The 20,818-nt window shown below is 40.6% G+C and overlaps 1 protein-coding gene across 1 annotated transcript in view; it reads right to left on the reverse strand.

The window, feature by feature from the left end:
- The window catches only part of arid2 (AT-rich interactive domain 2), a 36,683-nt gene extending 24,859 nt beyond the window's left edge, over positions 1 to 11,824 (reverse strand). The window contains exons 1-3 of the mRNA XM_062443960.1: positions 11,364 to 11,824; positions 11,147 to 11,240; positions 10,113 to 10,210 (exon numbers count right to left, since the gene is read on the reverse strand). Of these exons, the coding sequence (XP_062299944.1) occupies positions 10,113 to 10,210; positions 11,147 to 11,240; positions 11,364 to 11,455 (284 nt within the window). The 5' untranslated portion in view covers positions 11,456 to 11,824. The remainder of the gene's footprint in view (positions 1 to 10,112; positions 10,211 to 11,146; positions 11,241 to 11,363) is intronic.
- Between the last annotated feature and the right edge of the window lie 8,994 nt (positions 11,825 to 20,818).

Here is a 20,818-nt window from a genome sequence, read left to right on the forward strand (position 1 = left end):
AAATCAATCAAAACATTGAATTTTTCAGAAAATTTCCCTTATTGTTAATACACCTGGGGAATCCATACATGCCGTGAATGCTCAAGGTCTCTAGTTTGTGGTTGTGGAGTTTCATGGGGTTGTGATTATCCCAGAGGTCACAATAGGTCATTTTATAAAGTGACGTCAAGTTTCTCACAACAATTAAATCGTTACTATGGAGACTAACATCATCACAAATGAATACAACACCAATACCAGTCCCCCCTGCCAAAATTTAGACCAACTTTAGAGTGTTATTTAGCCTCCTAACAATGGAAGACTTGGGTCATCTAGTTTCATAAGATGCCAGAAGCTTTACTTTAAATATCAACCTACTAAAGACTCTGATAAACCAAAGACCCCGGCATCCTTCTGAGGTTTAAGAGGTTAATACAAAAGATGTCGGTGGGGTTATTTTACTAACACCACTTCCCATCTTCGCAGCGCAACAGCCTGCAGTAGAAACAAGTGAACTGGCTCGATCACAAGCGGATGCGAGCCGACATCAAGCGAGCGATTCATCTGTAACCGTAATCCTTCTCCGCTCTCGCGTTCTCCAGAAGTTTGTACTCGATTCAGTTAAAAAAGAAAAATTCTCCTCCGGCGTACGAGTACCGACTCAGGCTTTCTTGAATTTGAGAAACATCTCATAATAAAACGGGGGGGGGAAATCTGCCAGACAAACAAAACACACACATACACATATATATATACACACACACAGCAAAATACCTCAGCAGCGATATTGTGGTGAACCCTGCCTGTGTGGCTGTGAGTCACCGAGCGAGCGCCTGTTTCTGAATGAGGCCCTGCTTGTTCATCATGGCCAAGGTAATCCCCCGTCCGCTGGCTGCCGGGTGACACGCTGGACTATAAATACACTCAGGCTTCATTTGTAGAGAGAGAGGGAGAGTGGGAGCGAGCACAGAGAGAGGGAGAGATAGGCCCCGCTCCTGAATGCAGCGTCATCAACCGCTGTCTGGGCACAAGCAGAAAGAGGCTAAAGATGGGTGGGTGCATGGGGAGGGAGGAAGGGGAGAGGGGGGGTCGACTGCAGCTGCTTGTGCCTGTACTTCCTTTTTTTTTTTTTTATACATGCATGACGAGAGGAACATCAATCCCTTCCCACTTGAGTAGCAGGAGAGGAGAGAGAAAAAAATAAAAACAGCAGGCTTTCATTATTTTTACTCCAACCGTTTAGGAGGGAAACGTGTTTGTCATGCTTAACCTGTGCTGTTTTTCCCTCCAAAAATGTTACAAGTGCAACCGGTGAGGGTAGAGGGAGAAGGGGGGCGAAGTTGACGAGCCATGAGAAGTGATGAAGAGATGCACGGTCGCAAACAGCCGCTGTCATTAAGGGGTTGTGTTATTTACGGTCATCTGGATCGCACGAGTGCAAATACTCCTGGCTTCAATTACCCTGAGCTGCCTTGCTTCTTTTTTTCCCCCCAAATGCCCTCTGTGGTGGTGGTGGTGTGTGGGAGTTGGTTGCCCCCTGCTGGACGTGGACTCAACACATGCAAAAACACCCCCACACACTCACTCACTGCTGAATTCTGCTGAGAAATGTGATTGCTGGGAGTTAATGAAGTTGGGTTGAAGGAGGAGGAAGAGGAGGGTGGTGGTTTATTGACAGCATGGCAATATTGTAAAGCTTAAAAGTACAGACCACAAAGTAGTAGTAGTGTGAAGTAATAAGTTTGACAGCACTCATCAGAAGACAAAAAACTCATGACAGGTTTAAAATGAAAGCAAACTGTCCATTCAAGCTCAGTTAACTTAATTACAATACTGACCAGTGTGCTTTGTGTGGCGTTCATGTGACACACACACACACACACACACACACACACACACACACACACACACACACACACACACACACACACACACACACACACACACACACACACACACACACACACACACACACACACACACACACACACACACACACACACACACACACACACACACACACACACACACACACACACACACACACACAGAGAAAGGTCAGCGCGGAAGATTAAGCAATACTAATACCACTCAAATCTTTTGGGGATTGCAAACATCTCCGGTTAGTTATCAGTGTGGTCATGTCTCCACGGTGAACGATGATGCACGGTGGCTCACTCTTTCCAATTATAAAGTTGTTTCTTTCCTGTTGCTGGAGCTTTGACTGTCTATGGACTTTTTCCCCCTTCTCCCTTCTCCATGCACCTTGGAAGTAGGTGAGATTGTACCAGAAACCTCCGCCCTGTTTCTGTAGCATTTCCCAAAAGGGTCAGACTAATTGTTTTATGGTAGAAGAAAGTTCCTCTAGAACACCGGCGACACAGGTGATAGTTGTCGGGTAGAAAAAGTGCCAGAGCTTGTACATTTTTTGTAATTACGAAAAGTGTTAAATTACAGTAAATTTCTGTCGTCAATAGTGGGAAGCGACACTTCTCTTTGGCGCTATTGCTGGTAACCGCACAAGTACATTACCTTTGACTGTACGTTCTTTACTTTGAAATTCTGTAAAAAGCTCCACTTTTTCATCTGAAATGTCCTCATATGTTCCTCCTTTTTCTTACTCAACTTCTTTTTTTTTCTCAGCGGTGAGGCTCAATGAATATGTTCTTATTAAGTGGCATTAGAGATAATGTGGAGAGAATAACACTGGTGGAGACTTATAGGTAGTGTATTACCTGTGACGGTGCACACCACAACAAAATCTCCTTCTTGCACCAACACACTTCATAATACTTTGACTTAGCAAGTTAAATTACTACTTCCACTATAGACCCACAGACAATATACAGTAGGCTCAAAAAGTCCATGAGACCATGTTTCCATTCATTAAATAGTAAAGCGTTCCCAGACATTTTACTCTACTACTGTCCATTAACAGCTACAGCAAAGAATCTATCCCAGAGCTATCGTTTTAACCATACAAGCCTTGTTAAAAAAAAGTGCTGTAACAGATTCTAGCCAGATTGTAGCGCCACTGTCAAGTACAAGGCAGAGCTGTCCATCTGCTGGTTACCAAAGAGACTGAGAGAAAGAGATTAGACTATCAGTGGCGGCCAACACTGCTGAAGAGCGGGTCAAATTACAGACGGGCAAAAAACACTAAGTCTTAAGAGCTTTCAGATGTTATACACGATAGCAAGTTTGTGCTATAGTTCTTGTCCAAAAGTCTGTCATTATGCTGTGTATATATATATTAAAAAAAAGGCAGAGACAGACATGCTGGTCTGCACGGTCTCGTCATCAGGGCATCTCTAAAAGTCTGAGCAGGAGCTCAGATGAGGCGGGGGTGGGGGGGTGGGAGAGAATAAAAAACCACGGCTAATGCAAGCCAGATCAAAGGCCACTTCATCCAGATGTTTCAGATGTGTTCTCACTGTGTATCGTCTACCAACAGACACAGTGAGAAGTAACCAGAATAATCTCAAAACAGGTGTGAAAATCATCACCCGCAGAGAGGAGAAAAAAAAAGGTTGTGAGATGTGTCTGTGGTAGGAGGCCGGGTTATAGTTCAACATGTTTCACTGTTTTTAGTAGCAACAGTGATGTCACAATAGCACGATGTGTGAAAATGCCTCAAAATTAACAGTCCAGGTGTGCCTCTGAATCATTTTAAATGTCTGTAATATATTTTTGGTGATTGCCTGTTCCAAACTTCATCCATGTCTCTATTAGAGGGTGTAACAGTACACTAAATTCAAAGTTTGGTATGTACCTTGGTTTTCGGGGTCAGTTTGGTATGACTTCGATATAACAGGAAAAACTAAAAACTGTGGATCGTTGGTTGTAACTATTATCAAAACAGTTTAGTTGTGCTGGAGTCAGGACACCTGCTGGCAGCTGTTTTATAATGATTTATGGTCGCTCAGAACTGGTTCTTGTGGCGTGTTGTCCGACCACATCAGAAATGTGTTTATGGTTGTTCCGAAAGACTTAACTCAAAGGAAATCGTCTCACACACACAGAGAGAGAGAGAGGGGGGGGGGGGGGGGGGAGGAGAAAGAGAGAGAGCGAGAGAGCGAAAACGAGAGAGGATATCAACGCTTCACCTACACCTGCCCCTCCTGAAATAAAGTGTTTATTTATGTTATTTACCTAATTTGTGTGCACATATTACTGTAAGTGCAGTAAAAGCTGTGAGAGTAAAAAGCCAATTAGAGTAATTTATTAATGTATTGCACACAAAAGACCTCAAATGTCTGAAATTTAAGCCAAAATAGCAAGTATTAGTCTGTTATTAAGCTGGACAGTAGAGAGTGTGTGGTCCAGGGTGATAGAGAGACAGTAATTGACAGTATAACTGTGAGCATAGCAAGTCCTCAAGACCTGAGTCAAGTCCCCCGTCCTGCTTCACACCTGCTAATTAAAGTGAAGGGAGTTAGCGAAAATCTGTTAGCCTAACCTGACCAGGCTTTAATATTAATGACTGCAGGCATACTACATTGACATGGGTAACCATGGTAACCAAGCTCAGCCGGCTAGCATACATCCATAAGCATGCTACAGCTAAATGGTGCGCTGCCAGAACGTTCAAGCACTAGAACTATTGAATTGGATTATTAAACTATCTTGACAATAATTGTTTGGGAGACGAAACGAACCTTTACACCTCTAGACTCCATACGACATAATTAAACTTAAAAAGGCTGCTTCGAGAGTTGCTCAATCTTTGGTTGAAAAACCTAGATGGTATTGCTTGATATGCAGACGAGGCCACAGGAGATTTCTACGACTGACATTTTTTCCATGAGAAAATGCAATTTAATATGTTTAAAATGGCACTAATTAAAATGCAGTTGCAGCTCTTTTCATGGTTAAAAACAGACGTTGTGCTCAAATTCACATGACAACTAAAACGCTAGTCTAATTGCTGGGGTCATGGGAATTTTGCAGGCCCCTGAACGTGGGCTCACGAGGGAGGATTAATATTTAAAAACGTGAAACATTCAAATCTGAACTGAATGGAGTAAACCTGGAAAGAAAGTTGAGAGCACCTGTTACACAAAAACATTTCGAAAGCGCTGAAGGTGACATAATATAAAAGTGTGAAATGATGATTTTCACTGTGTAGGAAGCAGAGTGTTCAACTCTGACAAAGACAGATGACTGTGTGCTGGTTGATTCAGCAGAAAAAAGGTGTCTTAAAGTGCTGGTTCCTTTCTGTAATCACTGTGGATGGTGAGAACCGGCCTTCGCAACAGAGCAAGAAAGCCCAATTTGCTCTTTTTTTCTTCTTAAGTTTTAGTTGAAATATGTCAGAAAGAAATCTCTCACACAGGTGTTATTAATCACTGAGTTGCAATTAATTAGATCCCATGGTATAGTGCTGGCAGTCGACAAGATCCCATGTTAACTAAGTCCTACCTAATGTTCATTCACACATGGGAGGAAACAACAGGACGTAAACACTGACACTGGGGGAATTACATGTCATTTTGCTGAGTGTTCATTTATAAAATGGTGCAATGCTCCTTTTCCCATTTGGTTGCCATTGGTTAAGATGATAACTGACATATTTATATTTAATTCAACTCAATGTCTCATTAAGGAACTTGTCACTAGGCATGTCACAATGATTATCAGCTTATCGCACAATAAGGTAATTATCAACATCATCATGTCTATATATGGATTGATATATATATGATATGGATATGACCTTGATCGTTTTTTTACCTCAATATTGCCACATTTCACATTAGCAGCTAAGAGGCTATTCATGTCACATTGGCTAAGCAAGTAATTAACTCCATTCCTCACTGTGCACGTCCTGAGTGGAGACTGCAGAAGCGAGCATTACTAGCACCCACTCTCCAATCCCACCCACACCCCTTTGCATTATTATGCTATTATATTATCATATCAGTGGTATAAAATGATCTTCAAATGACAATTATATTGTTTATCGCGATTATTTCTGAGACAATATATCGTCCAACAAAAATAGTTATCGTGACAGGCCTACTTACCTCACCACTGCTTCCATTTAATTCCTACTAACACAATGTCTCATTAGGTAACCTGGCACTAAAGTAATGTTTTTTTAAACGTAGTCATTATTAAGTGTATTATTGTTATTTGAGCATGGATGCCTGGATTGGAATCCTTTAGCAGATACTTTTCAAGTTTTACCAATTGGACATCAGTCTGTTTCCAATCTTTATGTGTCCAAAATACTCTCACTAGGACCACTTAGAAAGTTTTTTGGTGTAAACAGCCCTTCAATGTTGGGTCCATTAGCCATGGCCAGAACACTTCTCATCTCCTTTAGCTAATGCAGCTCAACTCAAGCACAAATAAGACAAGTTTGCGTACCTGAACTAGTTGCAGCACAGCATTTTAAGCTGGTGCCGCCATCAGTCTGGACAGTTTTTTTACCAGACTGTGTAGTTTTGCTTAATTTTCCCCTCACAGTACAACTGTTGTTCATAGAAAAATAATGCACCATAATAAGTCCCTTTGAGAGAAACAGAGAACAGAAACGCTCAGTTTAGCTGAGTCTTTATGGTAATAAAACTATGACGTTTTTAAGAGCGGTTAATACTAAAATCTGTTTATCGCTGCATCCGTAATGACATCTCAGGGCAACACTGTCCCCCTGTTTAAAAGTCTAAACCTGCTAAATGACACAAAGCGATAGAGAAGTTGATGCAGAAGATTAAGAGAGCGGTTCCTGAACGTTGGTGCCTCCTGGGCCTGATTTTCCTCCCACTGGGGATGCAGTGAAGAGGGCAAACAAAGGTTGAAGCAGGGTATCTGTCACCTGACTTGGCTTCTGTATACAATGTGCTGCAGTTTGGGAGGAAAATAAAGTCAAAGACTGTGGCGACATCACAGGGCTCATTACAAAAAACACCTCTCATTGACTCTCAAATTACAAGTGTGTGCCTAGAGATTAACTCAATGGTGTTTTACTGAAGAAAAAAAAATCAGGACTGTCGCCTCATGAGGTTGTGAACAACTTTCAAGAAAAAAACTTATAAGAAACTAATAATGGAGGAGAAAACTGTACCGTGGAAATGTGAAAAAAAGCTGAATCAGTGTAACCACACTAAAAGTGGAGGCAGCTTTTTTGCAACTCTAAACAGCTCCCTTGTAACACAGCGAGGAGTAAACACATGTAGAATAAATATACATTAAGTTATGGAAGTGTAAAAGCTTCTCCAGCTGTAGTGGGACTCTTAGTAGTAGATCTGAGGAAACCGGTAGATCCATATCAATATTACATTAGATATTCAAGAATTTGGGTTAAGTATACAAAGTTTACAAACTTTCCAGCATTTTTCCTGGCTGTGAGATTTGGGCCGTGTTGTGGGTTTGATCGATAACTCACACATTCTCACACCTGGACAGTTCTCATTTTAACTTATATCTTTTGTTTCAATTGCAGTAATGAAGCTGGCCAAAAAACGGTGCTGCGTTTAGTCAACAAATGTGCCCTCAGTGTGTCAGTGTGATTCCATGCCAACGCTTTAATCCTGAGTGTGAATCCTTTCCGCCCCCGAACTTGAATCAGCACCACTGTTAAGGCTTCTGATGTCAGAGCGGTGCCGCAACAAGTCGAAAAAGAGCTGGGTGGCGGGGTCGGGACGAAAAAATAGGTTTCTGGCAACCGCCGCTCACTTATTACCGAGTGACATTCAGATATCAAATAAACGGCAGCGGGGAGCTGGCACTCAACTTCAGCGCTGCTTATTACTCCGGCTCTGAGCAGGGAAGTGCTGACTGGATTCGGGGCACGCATCACCGTCTTTCATTCAGACTGAAGGAAGGGGAAAAGAATGGTGGACGGACAGAGCATCCTGGGTCACAAGTTTGATCCTGGTTCTTTCTCCAAAATATGAAAAAAAAACTAAACAAGAAAAACAAGCATCTGGCTTTGGAGCCAAAGATGCCAAAAACGGAGCCAAAGTACGGCATCATTAATATCACTTGATCCTGCTTTCAAGATATCTAATTGTCATCTTCAAGTAAGGTTTTAAAAAATGCTGACATAGCTTTAAGAGAAAAAAAAGCACGGGCAGCCAGTGGTTACAGATGGTCATTGGACTGGATAATGGATTAACACCTGATATTAGCAAACATCCACCCAGCTTAAGTGTCCTTGAGCAAGAGAGAGAGCAAAAGAGAGAGAGAGAGGGAGAGGCTGGATCTGAACCGGTTCCAATGAGAAAAGGTCTGCTGTGGAACTGTGTCTGACCTCTGATCACCTAGGATGAGGGCAAAAATGAAATATTTCCTCCACAGTGATTAAATTATGAGTGAGAGAGGGGGCGGGAAACTAATTTCTATCGTACTCTGTCAGCAAAAGAAAAAATGAAAAGGAAAAAAAGGGCAGCGCGAGTTGAGCTGCCTGCTGCTGCCTCTGACATCCACTACACCGAGCTGCCTTAGATAAACTTTACAGAGCGGCTCCAACGGTTGTTGCGACACGAGTGGTGATATTTGGCGTGTCGGTTGACTCAGCTGTCAGGCCTCCTCTCCTTTTTGCTCTGTGGCACATCCTCCTTTCGAAAAATATGTTGTTTTTTTTCTTTATGGGGAATAATTACATTGACTTAAAAAAGGAGTGAACACAAGCTGTTCTGGCTGTTCTTAGAAAACACAAGTGACGATTTCAGGAAAAATCATTAAAACAGGCATGAGGTAAACAAATAGCTCCCTTTAATTCTGCACTTCATCTCTTCATGTGCAGAAAAGGGATCAGATCATATCAGACTGCTGGTATTTATAAACTGCTGTCTGACATAAGATAATGCACACATTAGCTGGCCTGGCTTGAAACCTACTTTTTTTTTCCAAATAGAAGCTCAACAAATCAGATCAGTTTATGTGAAAAGGCGCTTCATGCAAAAAAAAAAAAATCAACCTGTTGGACAAAGACAAAAACAGATTTGTGTATGATGTGTTTTCCTGAGCCTCGAAGGATAGGTTCCCCTTTTTTGAAATCAAATCACAGAAAGCCAACATCCTAATACTGCCGCTGCTTCCACCGGGCGCTGCCACACCGCTGCCTTGCCAGCTGTCCGAGCTTCCGAGCAGACCATTACACTAAATGACATGATGTCCGTGCTCCATAAACAATGCTTTACAAAGTATTCTGTCATGGACACAAAATATGTTGCAGGTCAGCAGTGGTTTGTGGTCATTATAGTTCTTAGAAGGCGAATGACTACAAGAGGAACTGCAAGTCTACTGAACATGTGTCCGAGGTGGTTCTCCCTGCAGCCAATGCTGATGATTATCAGTAAACTTTAAGATCAAACTTGCTGCTATATGCTTGCAACTTGCATCAAAAGCCAACTTGGATGAGCTGCACAGATGATTAGCTTCTGCTTATGATATCAACCAGTGATCTGCATTTGCCCGTTAAATATCCCCCCTGAGTGCCTACAGGAGTTTCTCCTCTACAGAGGTGTAATCCCCTGCAGGCAGGTGCTAGTGATGGGAACAATCGTTTGTATGGAGGTGGGAGGGGAAGAAGAAGAAGAACGGGGGGAAAAAGGAGCACAGAGAAAGCAGTAACACCAAAACCACAAATGCCAGCTGTTGGAGAGAGCTGCATTTTACACCAGACTCCCATCACTGGCAGCTGACTGTGTTGAGACTTAGAGGCAGCGTGCAATACCCATTACAGCGCCAAGAGCTGCTCGATCATTAGTGTTGTACCAAAACCAGAAAGCCCTCAGGCAACACTGTTTACAAAAAGGAATAACTGTCACTACATTGTGGTTTAAAGGCAGACAAAATGCTCCTCAATGCTGATCTTCAAAAGTAGGTTCCAGGATTTAAAAAAATATGCACAAGACACATTGGATCACAGATGTTTTTAAAGATATATTAAAGTGTTATTTTTAGAGTTCTCGTGTAGAAAAGGAAAGTGTGTAAATATCCACCATGTCATGACAAGTATACACAATGCAGACCATGCCTTCACTGTCAAAGTATTGCACAAGTGCTGCTTCCTAGCAGAGGAGAGCAGAGAGGCTCGATCCTGCTGACTGCATCTTAACATTTGTAAACACTTCCCACATGCTACCTGAACAGAGCTTGCATGGCCGTTCGAGGTTACTTACCGAAGGTAGTACTGTTTTAAAGCAAATGCAGCGTTGGAACAACTCCTCGGAAAGTTAAACTCGTCTCCGAGCTCAATCCATTGGTTTTTGTCAGAGACCTGAGAGAGGGAAAGGAGAGCGTTAGGAGATAAAACACCGACAACAGCAATAAAAAGAGCGGTTCCACTGCAACCATCTGGTCTGCTACAGGTTCCCACAATGAGGCAATATCACAGTACCTAATCAATAACTTTCTCAAACTGCTGAAAACACGTCAAAATGCTGAACAGGGTGAAGTAACGTGGCGGAGCACTTGGTACAATAGCGTTTAAATGAGCTAACAATATGTTTATTATCCGTACATATTTACATTTGACACATCAGTGAGTACAACTGCCTGACTCCCTTTAGGATACTATCGTTACTGTTCAGGCTAGTTAGCAGTATAGCTAACAAGCTAACTTGACTTTTACAAAAAAATGTTGGCGTTAAAAGCCACACGACGCCAAACTCCCAACAGCTATACAAAAACAAATGCTTTGAGCTTGGCGGGGAGCCGTGTGGTTTTTAGAGTAGCTTTTGGTACCGTTTACTGTATTCACTACATGGGCCTGTGAGGCCTACATTTTGTGTTCAGCCATGAAGCCGAAGAAAGATGGCTATGGCGAGAAAGAAAAAAAAATGAAGCTTTCCCCGGGTGGAAACTGCCGGTAAAAGCCCGGGCGAGACGCTATGTCCTCCGCGGTGTTTAGCGAGGCCGGGCTCCGTGCCGATAATCGATGTTAAACGTGCCCGCTAATTTTGAGTCGCTCCAACTGCACTCTGACTCCGAGCGGTTGGACTCTCAATTCAAAAACCACACAACAACACAAGCCACCACATTGCATAGAGATACACGGCAAACTAGCACAAGGCCAACACCGACACACTAACGTTGTGTTTTTTTTTCTTCCTGGAGGGTTACACTTGTCCCGGGGTGCCCACACGGAGTTGTAGAGTAGTCCACCGACAGACAGCAGAGTGTGGAGAAAAATCCACTTTTAGTTCCCACTCACCTTAGCAAATCCACCCAAAGAGACGACTCTGATATACAGAGCATTCAGATCCAGCTCTTTCCCACCCACGATAGGAATCTTCTTAAACGGCGATCTGAGGGGATAACACGGGAAATAAATGGACATATGTTTAAATAACACTTCTGTGAAAGTCACAGTCACATGCAATGCATATTTAAAGTTGTATTTCTCGGGTATAAAGACGCCCCAATCTCACCCTCTGCTTTGGTGAAATTGCCGCAGCTCGTCCAGGAAAGCCTGTCCTTTCCTTCGCTGATCTGGTAGATTTTTCCCCGTCGAATTTGCCATTGTTTTTGCATGCAAAAACGGTTAAACCCCACTTCAGTCGCTTCTTAAGACACCAAGGATCCCATACTCCGCCGGCGCTCAGTCATTCGCGAAGCTGAGTGTTTAAAAAGTTAAAGAAATAGCTGGTAGCAAGAAGAGCGGCAGCTTCGCTAATAAAGACTGATGCACACAGAAAGCAAGCCCGATTCAACCCCGGACTAAGTTCCAGCGAACAGTCAGAAATACGACCGATTTACCGGCAGATTAAAAACGCCATGGCAAAAGGTGTTGAATTAATGCTTTTGGTCGCGGTTGTATTCGTTTGGAGTGGTTTGACAGTGTGTTACGGACGCAGCTCCGAGGCTATCGCACACACTGTAGAGCGGCAGAGGGATCCAGTTCTCAGACAAAAAGATGTGAAGGCCGCGGTGCCCGGCCTGCCATGCGTGCAGCGCCCTCTGCGGCCACATGTGGCAACTGCGCCGGCCAGAGCAGAGCGGCCGCTGGAACAATAGAGACTGTTTTCTTTTTTAGGGACCGTCTGACAACTCGTCTCACTGTTTAGAAAACGGGTCAGGAGGTACTTTGAAATGTCCCGTGGGGGGAGGGGATAACACTAATTAACATAGGTCCCTTGTTATCGCAACTAGGCGGGTAATGGAGGGCAACCTTACATTTTATTGACAAAATACAGTTTTTTTCACTCTGAAATAAAGCCTAAGTATGTGTATAACTGGCTTCAAAATTAGTAACTTACCTCCCTGATATTACCCAAATTAAGATAGGGGTTTCCTTCTGGAAGATAAATACTATAATCACATTTAACAATATCATAATTCAATACTTTTTGAAGCATTATAGTGATTAATAATTTAAAATATCTTTCAAATATGCAGCTTCTTAAGAATGCAGAAAGTCATATAGCCTGTTGATTTATCTCATCACTTGCACTCTTCACTTCTTTGCACTATGTGTCCTGTTAACATTTCACAGAAACAGTTTCACCTGTATATAATCATCCCTTGTGTATATTTTAAAGATTGTTGTGTTATTATTCTGTGTAAATACATTGAGAGCAACTAAATCAGTCTCAAATTCCTTGTATGTGTAAATATACTTCGCCAATAAAGATTATTCTGATTCTGATTTGAGATTTTTTTAAAAAAATACTATTCTACAATAAGATATATGGGGGGAAACTTCTTATGTCCAACATAAAATCATTTCTTAAAATATTAAGGTATAGACACAGATCAAGACTTCTATGTGTTTTTTCATTATTTACATCTGTAGGCTAATGTACTCAACTGTTTATTCACAGACATTCCTCCAAAATGCATCAATCTTTGTGTCCGGTTTCATATTGAACAGTGTTACAGTGCATCTGTGCCGGGACTCTTAATTAAAAGCATGACACAAATTGATTGATTGATGCTCATGTTCAACTCTATAATGAGCGCAGTTTGACATGTAGTGTCACATGTTTTGCAATGTTGTTAAATTTGCAAGAATGTCTAACAAAACATAGACTTATGATTTAATTTAAGAATGAATCATCTTTATTACATATTTTGGTCACTACCTATTAATTATTAAAGCGTCTGTTTACTGTCTTTGATGTTAAAGTTCTCATTGCCAACATATGGTCATTTCACTATTTTGTACATCTTTTCTTGGAGTAATTTACTCTTGAAAATGTGTAAGCGTTTTGTTAAGCTGCTCCTATCCCTTGCTGGCCACCTCAACAACGACTTTTTTTTTTTTGGTATCTCATGGGATGGTAGAAAATTACTCCTGATCCCTTTTCCCTGCAACTACCAAGGCGGATATCTTGTTGATGGGGTTACATTCAACCATTACACGTACCCCCTTTGCTCAATGAAAAACCTGTCACAAAATGGCGGAGACGTACGTTTAGCAGACCCCATTTTGGAATTGACACTAGACAGCGGGAAAGTGTTTGTCGTTGCGTGTGGTTTTCTATTTAGAGCTCTTTTTTGTGCAGACAAACTGCGGCACACCGGAGTTTAACCTCACGGCTGTTTGGACTCCCCGCCCGTCGACCAAATTCTGAGCTAACTGGGCCGGTCGTTGTTTATAGCATTGTTAGCTTAGCAAACGGTAGCTAACTTAGCAACATTACCACCGAGCTGTTTGTGTTAATCCTATTAGCTACTGACATGTGTTAACACGGAGTTTATCGACTGTTTGTGGTGTTAACCTACCAGTATTACTCACTAACCACATATAAATCATTGTTTGTAGCATTAGCAGCGACGCGTCAGACACCAGTCCCTTCTTAAAACTGCTAATATTGCTAGCAAGGTTACCTCCAAATGCTAGCAGCTCACTAGAAACCTCAATATCTGGGATAATAAGACAATAAAGGTTGTCGTCTTTCTTATGATACAATAAACACTGAGCTGTTTTACAGCAAGAAACCCGTGTTTATGTAGATTAGTTGGATGTAACAGTCTAGTTAGCTGTCGTGTGTGCTTATTCGACGTTTGTTACAAGCTTAATGTCGAAATTATTCGATTTCCTTTTAATACTCAACGGTTCATGTTTGTAATAATGATGCGACATGTAACTTATCAACTATCTGAGTTGGATGAATTAGCGTCGTTGGTCTATACGTCACCTATTTACCGATTACATGGATGTGCCGTGCATTGTAGGCTAACGCTAGATAATAATCAGTGTTTATGCGGACCAGAGAGCTCAGCGTTTAGATAGACAAGCTCATAAATGTTATGACAGACTGTATTGTCAACGCGCGAACGTGTGAAATAATCGTTTTAGTTTCACCCACTTGTCTGCTTTGTTATAAATTAGGTACAGTAACAACTAGCTTTTTATTTACCACTGCAATACTGTAGTCAGTTCTCCACCGACAAACTATAGCCATTCATTCCTCTACGCTCAACGATTAGATTGGTTGCGTTTTTTAGTAGCAAAAAATGGATGGGTTTCCTGTTCAGTAATAGTTGATTTAATCAAGCATACTGTTATATTGTGAATGCTTTGCTAGAAAATGGCCTGATTATATTGATGCATGAAAGCATTCTTCATGGTAAGCATAAAGTGCATTTGGGAGTGACTACATTATTTCTAAGTAAATCAGTGCTGTGCAGTTCAGTTTTGTGTATTCAATACAGTTGTGTATCTTTTAGGACAGTGGTGCCAGGGACCCCCAGGGGTCCTTGAGGAGGTTCCAGGGAGTCCCCAGAAAAATGAAAGATATTTTAGTGTCACTATTGACTAGAAGTTAGCCCAAGGAGAGAATATACAAGACTATTATCTGGTTAGGTTCCACACTATTCACTGATAATCAGCCAATCTACAGTACAGAATAACAACAGTTTGCACCAACATATAGGTACAATAAAATTAAGACAGTGTATGTCAGGCCTGATGTTGCAGTGGACCATTTGGGTTAAATTTTGTAAATGCCATTAGCAGTTAAACAGTATTTCCTGCTTGAGCTTTCAATTTTCAGCCTAATTCAAAGTACCCAAACTTTTCACCTCTAACAAATCATCATAATATGCAGTCACCAGAATAATATTAGGTATATTTCCAGAAGTGCTTTTTTATGTTTTTATCCTTAAAAGGTGATGTACAGTATGTAAATGAATATGTCAGTTATTGAGTCATGAATGTCATAAAGGTATACATCAGCAGACTGAATTTAAGTCGTCTCCTCAACACCTTTGCAGCCAACCATTTATAGTGCGTTTTAAAAGTGATGAATGGTGTGCAACGAGTGTGAATGTGCACTTAAAAGCTGCACGGTCAGTTATGCCATCACACGAAGGTCCTCATCTGATGTGACAGTCAGGCCTCTCCTGGCATATGGTGCAAATGGGGCCAGTGTGCCCAAGCTGCCTCCAAGCACCCAGACAAAAGATCCCAGTGGGAGACTAACTGCGTGTAACGTCCTTACACTTCCCTGCTCCCTGTGGCTTCCTCGCCTGAGGTTTGTCTCTAAAGTGTGTGGGGGGGGGGGGGGTGTTGAGTTATTGGGTGGAAAGTGGCTCCATCTTCTGGCAAGCAGGCATCATGCGTAAAATGCCTGGACAGATTTGCCTCAGTGGTTTAAGAACAGACATGGAGGGATCAAGTTGAGAGGTTTTTAAACTGGATAGTCACAGTTGGAGCATGATGCATCCTGGGAGATTAGAGGAGGGAGCAGTAGGTGATGGCCTGATGGTGACAGTGATCCTGATACAACCGGAAGTTAGGCTGTGTTTTCTTTGTATTAATATTCATAGCCATTAAAGTATTATCTTTGCACAAGATTGATGTGGATGAAATATGAATACATGCATCATAATGTGAATGTTGCTGCACATTAACTAAATGTTGTTGCCTCTTTATTAATATTGCAGCAGGAGTTGAATGATCAGAAATACAGCTGCATTAAAGAATGCTTAAAGAGTCAACACTAATATATCCACCCTAATGTAATGTATTAATCATATACTATAGTTATATAGTCTATTTTCTGAGTTATACTGCTTTTCTTTATTATTTGTGTGACAGTACGTAAAATGTTTTTGGATTGGATTTCATTTCATTCAGTTTGCTGTTATTTCTATGTTTTGTTTCACTGACTATATGTATACACACACACACACATATATATATATATATAATTTTTTATTTAACATGTTAAAAAATGACCAGAGACCAACAGACATCAAATACACAGCAACAGATGGAGGAACAAGGTTTACAAGCAGCAACACGTCATATGTTTGTATTCAAATAAAGGAAACATGCCAAAAATAGACAAAACAAATACAAAATAATGATAATTATATTAGAATAAAAGATATAATGATAACAAGAGCCAGTTATGAAAGTGTTAATGCTAATTTTCTATAGTTTGCTGGAGAAGCACATGGGATATATAAATGCAGCCTATCAATGCGACTGAATAATGACATGACATTGGGCTTTGTATTCTTGATCCCAAATTGAATAATTACTTGAATTCAATAGATGGGTATAGAACTGGGTATACTCTATAAAATATGTACAATATTATACATTGAACTCATGTCCTCACAGATAGTCTTAGAGTATAATGTATCCCATATTGGTTTAGGTCAAATCCAGGAGGTAATATTGTACATTTTGACCTAAAGGCCTTGAGTTCACTGTGTCAATTGGTTTTGGTATTTAGTCTAGTTATATAGTTGTAGAGCTTTATTATTTTAGTTCAGAATATGTTCACAGTGTGCATATTCCTAATAGAGCTATTTAAAAATCAGACTTCCACAGTCAAACACTTACTGTAACATAGGAATGCTGGTTACACTGTACTTAAAGGGAACTTAAGGGTGATAAGGTATATACATTTATGCACAGACAACAGTGGGTTGGGGGGTTAAAAAGGCGCCCTATTGTACATTTTTGCCTTGGGGCCTCCAAACCGGTTGATCACTAAAGGTCACAGGCGTGGATCACGAGATGACATGAAATTATTTGAAAGATTACTGGTTGAAAGACCGGTCTTTCACTTTCTTCGTTCTATTGTCTAGCAGCATGCCTTTAGTAGCTAATGTTAGAGTATGCATGCAAGTCATTCTGACATAGTGGCTGCAATCTTAGTTAAAACCGCCAAGTTAATCATGTCCACAAATTCAAATACAATGGCATGAATCCAGAAGCTGTGTTGTTGTAATGGTGACCTTTATGTGAACATCTCCACATTTCCACATGCCCTCATCTCTTGTGGACATTTTCTGTGTTGCCCTTTGAATAAATGTTGCAGGAGGTTACAGAACAAATCTTCCCCCCAGTCGTCTTCAGAGGACAATTCACAATCTGGATCATCATCAGCATTGTCTTCTAGCTCTGAAATACTTTTTATCTTTAAAGATCTTATCTCATATCACTAATGCAGTGCTGAATAAAAGATAGCACCTCTTGGTTGGTAAATTTATCTGCAACTTATGACATGTGTTTGAAAAGCAGTTAGAGATGTCTTGTCTAGGTTTTGTCTATATTCAAATAAATGGAAATGACACTATTGTGTTCAGAAACAGAAGCAAACCAAACCTACAGGAGGATTGAAAGTGTGTCAACAGGGGGCACCATTGTCATAGAAATATACATGAAATTGACTCGTCTTCCAAGAAATGTTTGCTTATAATCTGATGATCAAGAATACATTCAGGATGATGCTTAAGAGATGTGGAACCCGACATGATGTTACTCTTCAAATCAGGCTTCATATGACTGAGAGTAAGGGGGTAAAAAGGAGGTAAATTGCTTTGCTCAGTCGTAGATCATCAGCACTACTAAAAGGAGAGGAGAGTGTTCACATCTGAGATTTAAATCACCAACCTTTAAATCACAGGCACACACAAGAGCTTTTCACTGTATAAGTATCAGATCATTCTTTTCTGTGCCTGATGAGAAACTTCTATGCATTCATACAGACTGAACTGACAGACTCCTACTAAGCAAATGAACCAGGGTCAAGGAAATGAAACTCTAGTTATATGGAAAAATTAGTAAAATAGCAACATAGTAGTGGTTGTGATTAACCAAAACAAAGTTGGATGAGATGTCTCAAGATTTTTTTCTGCTGCTATTTGCAATATTCTTTTCAACAGTCCTTTTTATAAAGTGGCCACGCTGATTAATTCATTGAAAATGAATGTGTGTACTTGTCCATTGTCATCACTAGGTGGCACTTGTGTTTAAAGGTTAGAGGCTAGCTAAGAGCAGGGGTGTGTTGAGGGGTATGATGAAATGTATCAGTCTGTCAAAATATTCAGTATCGTGTTGATTGATTATACATTGAATGTAATGATGTCTTTGTTTTTGAAGTTTCTGTTGTTGCTGCTGTTCTTACAGTGATCCAGCCACTGGAGTACTTGGGGGATGGGGGACATTGCAAAAAAAAAAAAAAAAAATACAGTGAAAGTTCCTTCTAAAGTGCCCCCAACCTACCAAAAGAGACAACATTCCAAAGTCCTGTAATGGCTGTCTTAGATATGGCAAATTGGGATGAAGTGCCCTGTAGTCTATCTGGAGTGAAGTGCCATCAGGGGTGCCCTTTCAGTGGAAGAAAATGTGGTAGTGCCCCGTAAAGTACGCCTACAAGAAAAGTAATGCAATGCCCTATGAGTTGCTTTTGTAATGGGGTGAGCTGGAGGTTCTGTATGAGCCCTTCTAGTGAAAACGAAAGTGGGAAAAGTGCTATCGTAGGTGCCTCCAGGTGTGAGAAAACATGATGCCATGATGAACAAAAAACATAGTGACGTGCCCTATAGGGTACCCTGTATGGGAGAGAAACATGGTGAAGTGCCCTTCCAGTGAAGAACATCAGATTTTGTGCCCTCCTATATGCCCTTTTCAATGCAGTTAAGTGGCCATTATAGTAGAAATTGATGTATCCTTTATGTAGGCTGACCATTAGGAAAATAAAGTGCTGTAGTTGTTGTAGCAGATGCCCTTTATAATTTTATTGCCCCTGCCTTTCAAACAGCCTGAGTCCAACGATATATATGTAATACATGAGAGCTTCCCCATTTACTGTTAAAAGTACTCGTGGTATGGTAACAAGACTGGTCCCTACCTGCCCCCAACTTCAGCAGGTGATGAAAGGGGAATTTGTTCCATTTGTGCTTTCCACTAAACGTTCTACTGCTGGACCTTTAGCTCAAAATTCCCACAATACACTCTAAAAACATGAAGAATCTTTGTTTACTGTGATGAATAAATGGAAGTGATGTTGCAATGCTTCCAACAGACCATTATCCCAATTTCCCAGTATGAACTCTCAAGTATGTACTTAATTGCATAGTATACTGTATGGCAGTTAGTATACGTTGCAAACATAAGAGAAAACGAAATACTTTATGGTAATAATTGTAATACTTTATTGTGTGTATATTTGTTATATTTCTGGTGCCGTCTCAAAACCATTCACAATTTAATTTAATTTTCTCCAGCTTTGCATTGAGAGTGTTTACCAATACCACATTCAAAAATCCAATACATTTAGTATGCATACTGACATTATACATCTTCACTTGATACTGTCTTTTGTCATGTAACATTATTTGCAATTTGTCATTTTTGAAAGCCTAAAAGACAGCCTGCAAAAATACTTCATTAAATCAGATATATACTGGAGCCATCTCACATCCACAGTTTAATGTTCAGCTTTAAATAGCTCCATGCAACTTGCAATATGGGACACAATGCACAGTCCAATAATAACATGGGTATATTTAACCTTTAAGTTACCTTGTTTAAAAAGAAATGTATGTGCACTGCATACATTTTGCAAAGAACATAATTAAATGATATGAAAGTGGGACAGACTGAGTCACAGCAGGGTGAACACAGCTGCACTGTAGCTAATGACATGAATAACCTGTTATCAGTTGCAGCTGTGTCGACCCCTCTGTAAAAAACCTTCTTTCTGTTCATACTACTTTTTATAATTAACTTTTCAGAACTTTTTTGTAGGATATATTTGACTCCAGACAGACATGTCGTTGGGCTGATGTGATTACGGACTCCTTTGACATCTATTTGCAGACTAGTGTTCCTAATGTTTATTGTGTGCCTGAAATACAACAGGACTTTTCCCCACAGAATCTTGACTTGTTATGGAAGGAAACACAAATGACAGGTGTATCTAATAACACTAACAATGACATCACTCCATTCATGTCCCAGGAAGCCACAGCAGTGAGGCCCTGTAGTTGTGGGGCCCTGGAAGCAGCCAACAAGCCAACATTAATACTTTTAATTGCTTGTGAGCTTTTTGTCCAATGAAAAGCCATGAAAAGATGGACCATAAAGTGGTTAAATAACTTTTGAGCAGAGGAATGATATGAAACTTATCTCAGTAGATTGTGGCTTCTAACCTGCTTTATAGAAAGTAAAGTATAGAAGAAGAAGAATTGGATATTTTCATGATCAGCCGTAATCACAATGGCTACCGAAAAGAAGAAAAGAAAGACAGAAGGAAGTCTGCACACTGTAGCTCCATTTACAAATTCAGGTTTAATGGGATAACCAGGTGGAAAAGAATCCCTTATGAAGAAATGGTTCAAGAAAGAGTCACAGTGGCATCCACCCTGATCGATTACTGGGGTGATCTCTTGGGAAGTGCAATGCAGAAACAATAACAACTGTGGTTTTCCTACCATGACAACCAATATCACATTTTGAGTGAACTCAAATAAAAAATACCCATGAAAAACTAAATAAATGCAAAGTAAAGCTAAATGTCTTCTAAAGTTTAAACCTGTAGGAGAACACACAGTTGATGAAGACCATATGTTGTCTAATTAATTTGGAATGAGTGTGCATTTCACTAAATTAGATGAACTAGGAGTCTCGTGTGGT

The sequence above is a fragment of the Scomber scombrus genome, chromosome 22 (genome assembly GCF_963691925.1).
Source record: "Scomber scombrus chromosome 22, fScoSco1.1, whole genome shotgun sequence".
Taxonomy (NCBI): Eukaryota; Metazoa; Chordata; class Actinopteri; order Scombriformes; family Scombridae; genus Scomber; species Scomber scombrus.